The sequence below is a fragment of the Crocodylus porosus genome, unplaced genomic scaffold (assembly GCF_001723895.1).
Source record: "Crocodylus porosus isolate Cpor-Errol unplaced genomic scaffold, CroPor_comp1, whole genome shotgun sequence".
Classification (NCBI taxonomy): domain Eukaryota; kingdom Metazoa; phylum Chordata; order Crocodylia; family Crocodylidae; genus Crocodylus; species Crocodylus porosus.
In genome coordinates, this window is record NW_017728914.1 from 8,682,655 (window position 1) to 8,691,841 (window position 9,187).

At 39.2% G+C, this 9,187-nt stretch overlaps 1 protein-coding gene across 1 annotated transcript in view; it reads right to left on the bottom strand.

Annotated features, from left to right (window-relative positions):
- Positions 1–9,187, bottom strand: part of DOCK2 (dedicator of cytokinesis 2) — a 519,632-nt gene that overhangs the window by 15,649 nt on the left and 494,796 nt on the right. The window contains exons 49-50 of the mRNA XM_019534715.1: positions 8,299–8,382; positions 2,412–2,549 (exon numbers count right to left, since the gene is read on the bottom strand). Of these exons, the coding sequence (XP_019390260.1) occupies positions 2,412–2,549; positions 8,299–8,382 (222 nt within the window). The remainder of the gene's footprint in view (positions 1–2,411; positions 2,550–8,298; positions 8,383–9,187) is intronic.

Below are 9,187 nucleotides of genomic sequence, written 5' to 3' on the forward strand. Positions count from 1 at the left end.
AGGTCATCTGATAATGTCCTTCCATTCCTTCCTTGGAAAAAGTTTTTAAGAAGACCTTGACCTAATGAGAGAGACTTTTGTTTTCTTGATGAGGTGTTAAACATTGTGTTATCAACTCCCTATTGGCTCCCTTGCTGGTCAGGAACAGCAAGGGTGGAGGGGAACCCCTCCCTAATCAGAGCATCCTGCAGGGGCTTTGCACTGTGTAAGGAATGGGAGGGCTACTCTAGCACCCATTGCTTCTAGCCTGAGCCACTAGCATGTAACTGCATTTTCTCAGTCCATAGGGAATGTCTATGCACTTGCAAAGTGGTTCAGCCTAGCCAGGTTAGACTAACCTGCAAAGACTGAATCAATTCAGAGTTGGGCTTTTTGCCAGCAGTCTTTTCTGCCCAGAGCAGGGGGCTAGACCTGATGATCTCACAAGCTCCCTTCCAGCCCTAAACTTTTGTGAATCTGTGAATGTCTGTCCCTAGCCCATGTCTATATCAGTGACTGTAACCCCTGCCTTCCTTATTCTTATGCTGTGTTTTCTCATGCTGCATGCAGCAGTGAGGTCCAAACTTCTTGGCCAGTTTCCAGCACATATCTCAACATCTGCACTCATTTCCATTTTTAGGAAGTGAATTTGGCAATAGCAACTGAACTGTGCATTTAGACTTGTCCTTCTTTTTCTCAATTGATATAGTCCCTGAAGAGAATTTTTAAGTGTGAACTTTCCACATTTAGCTCATCGTAATGGTATGAAATGTTATAGGTCTCAAAGCATTTCTGAACACAAACTTTGTGAACTACTTTCCATCCTGTTTTAATTTTTCTTTAATAAAAGCAAGAATAGTTTTTTAAAAATCCAAGACTCACCATGTTTAACAGTTACACAATAAAATTCTTATTTTGATGGTTCAGATCATTTGGAATCTGTATGGAAACTGGTATAGAATCTCACATGCTGAACTCCCATGCTGCTAGTTTCTGATGCTATTACTTTTCACTAAGACTGTCAAGGCTCGGAAAAACCACGTATAGTTCCAAAGTTTATTTTGAAAATACTTTTCACAGTTTATATTCACTTAGAATTACTTCTCATTCCATGAGCTCCTAGAATACAGTGATAAGACACAATGGGCGCAACTACCCTTTAAATGAAAGAGCTCACACCAGCAGCCAGAAACAGAATGAAGGATGATAAAAAAGGAAATGGTGTGTATTTCAAACTAACTGGCTTCTCTTGAATATGATAAAATGTCTTAAATACTACTATCTAGCAAGCATATTCATTTATGAGGAATTTCTTGAATAGCAATAAAATAATTCACCCTGTTGCATCATGTATCTTTGAATGCAATTACATTTATAACAGCATACCCCGCTGCTATGTTGAATACTGAACCTCACAGTGAGTATGAGAGATATTTGCATCTAAAGAGTTAGATTAGACCAGCTTGGACACTGACCATAAATCTCAAGAGATGAAATTAGATAGCTAAACTGTCAGGTTTACCATCATGTTTCAGACAATACTGTGGACATTGTTGAAAATGGGAGGCTTAGAAAAACAGAGCATGTAGTAAAGGAGAGAAATAATATATATAGATTGCTGTTTAGTTTTATAAATTTAATACAAACAGGTGTTGAGGGAGGCAGCATATGATAAAATTGCAGAGAGCAGGTTATATAAAAATACTCAGATAAATGCCTGGAACTTGCCTAATTTGGGGTCCCAGCACAGAATACCACCAAAAGCATAGGTAAGAAGTTGGCCACCCTAATTTTTTCTCTGATCAAACTTGAATGCAGTACTACATAATTTCCCAAACAATGAGTATCTAATTCCTGAAACCAACAAACTGTTAAAACGATATTCAGACATTTAAGTGGTTTTATTTGAGAGGTGACTGGAAGACATTGTGATTAGATTTATCTTTTAACTTCCCACTTCTTACTAGTTTAGGTCTCAGCTATTATTTATGATAATATCACGCACAATCCGTTTGTTTTAAAACAGGTTTAGAATTAGCGAAGTGCAGTGAGCTATGGGTACTAAGTGTAGATCAAAGCTCTGAACCACTAAAAATTACAGAAAGAGGGGAAAAGTATGTCATAGCATTTTTTCAGAGTATTTGTTTCTATTTCTGTCTAGTGTGAAAAAGGAATGCAGTTTTAATAGGGATGGGATTACAAATCTCAGAATGAGGGATGTTTGATGCATCAGGGAATTAATTAACTCCCCTGACTAAAATTCAGAGATGTAGTTGGCTGTTTAAAATTCAGGTCACAGTAACTTCAGATCATAGAACAGTCCTTAAGTAACACAAGTGCAGGAGGTGGTTTGCTTATATGAAAAGTACAGGGCACATTCTAAATAAAGAGAAAGTGTAGGAGTGAGGAGGGGCATAAAAGAAGAACCTTACCAATTCTCTGACTCCATATTGTTTTTCTACTTTAACCTTTAAGTGCTTGAAACACTCCTCCATACGCTCATGGAAAGGACGAAGGTTTTCAGAAACTCTTCTTTCATGAATCTTAATTCCAGCCCCAAGGAAAGGTAGCTTGAAAAAATAAGAAGTGAGAATGTTACACTGATGTGACAACCCCTCTCCTTCTATGCACAGAATCTGCCAAGTCAACCGCAAAATTTTTACTGTTGCTTATAATATATTTGTCAGCTGGTTTCATTACTCCCCAGAAACTGGTAGCAGCAGATAGGCAGTTTACTGCAGTTTGGAGAGAGCTCTGAAAAGCAGGCTTCCTGGGTAAAGTGTTGGAATCGGCTAGATTAGAGTACTACCTCAGGGTCACTGTTTCACACCCCTATTTATATATTTTAATGTTTGTTCCATTATGTTATGCAATTGAAAAGCCTATGTGGAAGTCTCTGGTAAAACCTGTTGCTCTTCTTATAAGATCAGGTGTGCAAGATGAATCACAAAACCAAACACCCTTTTGACAAGCCATGCAAGGTCATCCAAGATACTAACTGGTTGCATCTACACAATAAACGCCAGCACAGTTTGCACTGTGGTCAGCTGCTCCTGGGTGCAGTGTTTACTTGTGCACCTGTGATCACAGCAATTTCAGTCATGGCAGAGTAGCCCCAGGCTCTGGGTGGCAGCATTGGGTAGCGTTGGGGTCGACTGGGGCATAGTGATGTTACAGTGCAGGGCTAGCCAGCAGGCAGCACCCATACTGTAGCTTCTTTGTGTCCTATCCTGCCCCAGGCACCATAGTTTCATATTTTCTAGGGTCGGAAGGGACCTGATTAGATCATCTAGTCTGACCCCCTGCCATGGCAGGAAAGAGTACTGGGATCAAACGACCCCAGCAAGGTGTACATCTACATGTGTGTTGCAGGAGCCTAAATTCTTCCACCCTAGGGTAGTTTCATAGATGTTAGGGTCAAGAAGGGACCTATTAGATCATCGAGTCTGACCCCCTGCCCTGGGCAGGAATGAGTGCTGGGGTCAGATGACCCCAGCCAGGTGTCTGTCCAATCTCCTTTTAAATACCTCCAAGGAAAAGGACAGCACCACCTCCCTTGGAAGCTTATCCAATATTTTGACAACCCTCACTGTAAAGAATTTTTTCCTGGTGTCCAAACTGAATTTGCTGTCTTCCAGTTTGTGGCCATTATTTCTAGTTACCCTGACAGGCACCCTGGTAAACACTGTATCCCCTATTTCTTGCTGGGCCCCCCTGGTGAATTTTTAGGCGGCCACAAGATCACCTCTCAGCCTCCTCCTGCAGAGGCTGAAGAAGTTCAGGTCTCCCAATCGGTCCACATAGGTATTTTTCTGTAGGCCTCTAACCAGATAAGTAGCCCTCCTCTGAACCCTCTCCAGGTCATCCACATCCCTCCTGAAGTGCAGTGCCCAAAACTGAATGCAATACTCCAGCTGTGACTTAACAAATGCCGCAAAGAGGGCAAGTATCACCTCCACCTCTTTGTGATGCACCTACTTATGCAAGAAAGGATGCAGTTAACTTTACTTATTACCTCATCACACTGGTGACTCACATTCATTTTGGAGTTGACTGCGTCTCTGAGATCCCTTTTTGCAGTTTCCCAGACAGCACTATACTATGATGGAGTTAATTAATTTGCTGGACCCTAATATGGGTGCACATGTAGACAGAGATGCTTTGCTGCAAAATTAATTAGTCAATTCTGCAGTAAAGTGCATGTATAGATGCACCCATCATCTGATAATAAAGGTACTTGCCATTTTTTTTAATTGCTGAATGAAAAATGCCATTTTTTAATTGCTGAATGGGGGGGAGGGGGCGATATATCCAAAGGACTCCCCAACTTCAGCTTCAGAGTCCTCATTTCTCTTCAAAATCCAGCACTAGGTTTTTCAAAGCCTGGACAAACAAGGCATTTGCATTGGTATAGCTTTCACCAGTTTTGTAGTCCAATGTAACTTGTGCTGGAATCTTCAGTGACCAGCGATGCAGATATCCCAGGGCAGCTGGATGGAATAAGCAGCTATTACAGCACTTTGCTACTTGTGAGAGAGGCAGTTATCTGTGTTAGGTTCCCAACGCATGTTATATTTAAGATGTGGTTAACAGATTAATTGCAACTTAAGCAGTAACTGGTCACACATGCGCACTGTTTTTAAGGTGCAATAATGCAGTAAACTCAGTATCACACTTTAAATTTAACATGCGACTGGGAACTTAGTCTACAGTGAGTCAGAAAGCAAAGCAGGGTGGTATCTTGAAGACCAACTCGTTCAGACAGGCAAAAGTTTTTAACGGCAGCAGCCTGCTTTGTCAGATGATGTCAACTACTATACCTTATGCCCGTCTGAATGAGTTAGTCTTTAAAGTGCCATCCTGCCCCGCCACTTCAGGTAAGGTAAAAACCAGTGACACTTATACTGGTGTATTTTATATTAGTGTAGTTGTAGCGAGGGATCAGTTACACCTCCATAAATGTGTTATCTCTCCAAGTCATTAGCCACCTATCCCAGCATCCATTCCCTCTGTGAACGAAATGAAAAACTAGGTTAGCAATGGTCCTCTCTGTCCTGCCAAGTGATAATTCTTTCTTCATTGAAGTCTCTCTACTGTTGGGTTACAAGATGTGATGAGTTTATTTACAAACAAAAATGAGGGTCTCACAGTGAAACAAACCCTTCTTTTTCAGTTCTTCTCGTTTCTATTTTCTCCTGGCTTTGTTACACTCCTGCATCAGCTTTATCTCCAGGATAGAGCTCATGTCTCTATCCTACTTAACACAGCTTTCGGTGTTGTATAAATAATAATAAACAGACATGGCTATGCAGTGAACCCTGAGCCCTTTTCTCTTCATCCTTGAGGGCACCTTGCTCCTGAGTCCTTAAAATTTGAGATTTATTCAATATACTCCTAACTTTATTTCTGCAAGTAACCTTTCTGATGCATTACCAAAACCTTTTAATCAGTTCCAAGTACTGTAGGTTTTGTATAGTCCACTTATATTTCCATTTTCCTTTATTGTGTGTTGACCCTGTAAACACCATTAATAGTATATACACGTAACTCTCTTTGCCCTCACCACATTTTAGGGAAGTTAATTCACAGTGTGATTCTTAAAAGCATATTACTAAAACACTTCTATTATGGATAGATCTGGTAGTGCTCTGTAGTAGTAGTAGTAACTGAATGTGTTTGAATCACAGTACTGGTGCTTCAGGGTACATTGTATTAAATCTGTGGTGAAGAACAAAGTTTGCAATTTTTTTAGTGGAATCTGGACATCCATTAAGTGTTTTAGGACATGAGCACATGAACAAGCACCACAAAGTAAATTAAATTCATTGTAAAGTCTTTCACAAGTTAGCCTTTATTTACTATGGGGTAAGAACGTACACTTGTGCCCTTACTACAGACCAGCTCCTTGCAAATGATTCAAATATTGCAGTATTCCTGACTTGTTTGGTTCTTTGATGCTGTATCTTAAGTAACTTGTTCATGTGTCTGTGCCCTTAGACTGTATCAAGAGGAGAGAATACTGAACAGATGTGGTATGAATATAAAACTTGGTAACCATTAGTTATAGTGAGCTCCACAATGGAAACAATGAACATGGAAGGTGCTAGAACATGGAAGGTGCTAGAAGGAAACTTTAAAAAGTATTTGGAAATATTATTTCTGGATTGGAGCCTGGAACTGGTAGAAAAGTCTTGCTGCTACCCACCTACAAAATAGATATAAACTTTCACTGCCTCACAGGGGGGTGGTGAGTCATAATCAGTGACACAAAGTACATAATATATATAGAGAGAAATGAAAGATATCAAGTTATAATTTGTAATAGAATTTCTATTTAATGAATAAGATTTCATACTATTCACATTAGGGAAAGAAGAAATCTATTAGAAGCCAGACATTTAAGGGTCACTGGTATATTTTAACACCAGGTATGAACTAAATATAATGACTTTCCTTTCCATAGCAAAGTCTATATCTCTCATTCATGTTATTTAATTTTTTGGACAAAGTGATTTGTTCATAATTAGCAAAGGCTGTATGAACCATATTCATCGGCAACACAATAAAGGCTTCTTATCGTACAGCCAGTCTTTGTCCTAGAAGTAGGTTTGCAGCAGCATTAATTGTCTTGACAAGATTATAAAAATAGAACTGATATTTCCTGAAATAATATTTCTTCTGTTATAACAACAAATGGTTAGGACAATTAAGAGAGTTATTTTTCCTTTGAATGTCATAAAAAATGTTGTGATGCTGCCTACAGTAAATGCACTTTATTCTTTGAGAACAAAGGGATTCTGGAGATTGGTTAACGTATGCATATTTTAAAAATAAGAAAAAAAATAGCATTAGTGTAGCTGATACAGGTAGAATATTTTGCTCTCCTATTGAGAAATCTGCTTAATAAAAGTATTTACTATTACTCTTTTGTGCTGATCGTGGAACGGCGTGCTACACAAAAAAAAGTGGCAACAACACTGCAAATGATACTAGGCATGCACTGCAGAGCTCCTAAGCAACATAAAATTGTATTCTTTAGTCTGATACCAAATAAAAAATTAATAAAAATGAATTTGCACCAGTTTTAGGAATGAAGGAATATTAGCAAAATTCGAGATACAAAATGTTGCTAAAATTCAAGATCAAAACATGTAAGAGTTTGTGTGTGAATTTTAGCAAAGCACGGCAGTGATGTGCTGTAGGAAATAAGGAATTAAAGCTGTGCTCCAAGACTGCAGGATTAAAATCCATGATTCTGGTGATACCCTCCCCAACTCTCTCAGAAGGCTACTGAAGAAAAATAAACTTTGTCAGATATTTGTATTATCTGTTGGGCCCTTAAGAATGAAACTTATTCTGCATAAAGGAAATATTTCCTTTATAATGTACCCATCTACAGAAAAATAGCAGTCATTTAACTAGTAGATGAGTGAAAATTTCTAGTGCCCTCACAAAGTTTAGCCATTCCACTTCATTTCAGAAGAAAGAAACTCAGTGGTGTGATATTTTATGAATAATCTCAGTAAATTTATCTAAACTCTTGATTTATCCAACCAGCAATTTTGCTTTATCAACTTGTAACTGTTGATGTTGCTTAAGAACCTGTTCTCTTTTAAGTTCTGTATATTTAATATCTGTAATGTTAAGTGGGTATGGTTTTACATTATGCATCATGTGTTAGCATGCAAAATTCCTCACAAGATGCTGAAGTGTCACATATTCAAATGGCTTTTGGCAAGTGGTGTCCAAAGGAATTTGAATAATTAAGGGTGTACTATACTAGAGCATGTACAGGTTTTAAGTAAAATATATTAACAGCTGCCATGTGTTTTTGGCCTTCTCTCATTTTTGCCAAAACAGTATAACAAAATAATATCCCTCATCCCTTTCTATACTCACTCCCATTATAATGAGGAGGTTTATCACTGGCTAATACCATACATTTTGCAAAAACGTGTTAAAAATACCTGCTATACTTCACATAGATAGTCAGATTCTAGTCATAGCTTTGAATTTATTCCTTTTAAAAAGAGGAGACCATGCAAGAAAATATTTAACACAAGCTTCATAGCAACCTTCCTTGAGTCTGAAAAAGAAGAAGATGCAGCCTGTGCTAAGTTGGTCCAAAAAAAGATATGACCCTCCCAAAATAACCTAGTCTGTCACATATTTCCTGGACCCTCATGGCTACAACATCACTCCAACCATAACAGAAATATTTAGGTCATATATGCTCTCCCAATAAAAACAAGACCAGTAAACAAACAGAAAAAGAATAACTGAGAAAGCCTCAGAAAATTGCTGCCAATATGGTATTACCTGCCAAGCAATCAGGTCTTTCAGTTTGTTCAGCTTTTCTTGATCCTCTGGGTGGTTTTTGGTGTACTCATCTGTGAAGAAAGCCTGAAAGGGCATAAAAATCAATCAGTCCATCTGCTTGACATGAAAAATTAGTCCTTTCTTCAGTGACTGTATTCACAATCATTACAGGACATTAGAATGTTAAGACATCTGACTTCCTTTAGAGATGTAGCTTGTAAAGATACTTCACTGTTAACATAACTGAGGATCAATGGATCTATCTTGTTCATAGATCTCCATCTTTATTCAATACACCTGTGATTCTTCATAGTTAGTAGGGTCGGAAGGGACCTCAGCAGATCATCAAGTCCGACCCCCTGCCATTGCAGGAAAGAGTACTGGGGTCAAACGACCCCGGCAAGGTATTCATTTAGCCTTGTCTTAAAGAACCCAAAGGTAGGAGCCAGCACCACTTCGCTTGGAAGTTGGTTCCAGATCCTAGCTGCTCTGACAGTAAAGTAGTGACTTCTAATGTCTAATCTGAATTTACCCTCTGCCAGCTTTTGACCATTATTTCTAGTCACTCCTGGTAGTGCTTGGGGGAACAGGGACTTCCCCAATGCCTGCTGGTCCCCTCTGACTAGTTTGTAACAGGCCACTAGATCCGCCCATAGCCTTCTCTTGTGGAGGTTGAACAGGCTCAGGTCCTGTAGCCTCTCCTCGTAGGGCCTAACCAGTGCCTAACCAGTGCTGCATAGAGGGGAGGATCACGTCCTTGGACTTGCTTGAGATGCATCTGTAGATGCATGACAAGGTACGGTTGGCCTTCCTGACCGCGTCCCCACACTGCCAGCCTATGTTCATTTTGGCATCAATAATGACTCCAAGATCCTTTTCTGCCTCTGCA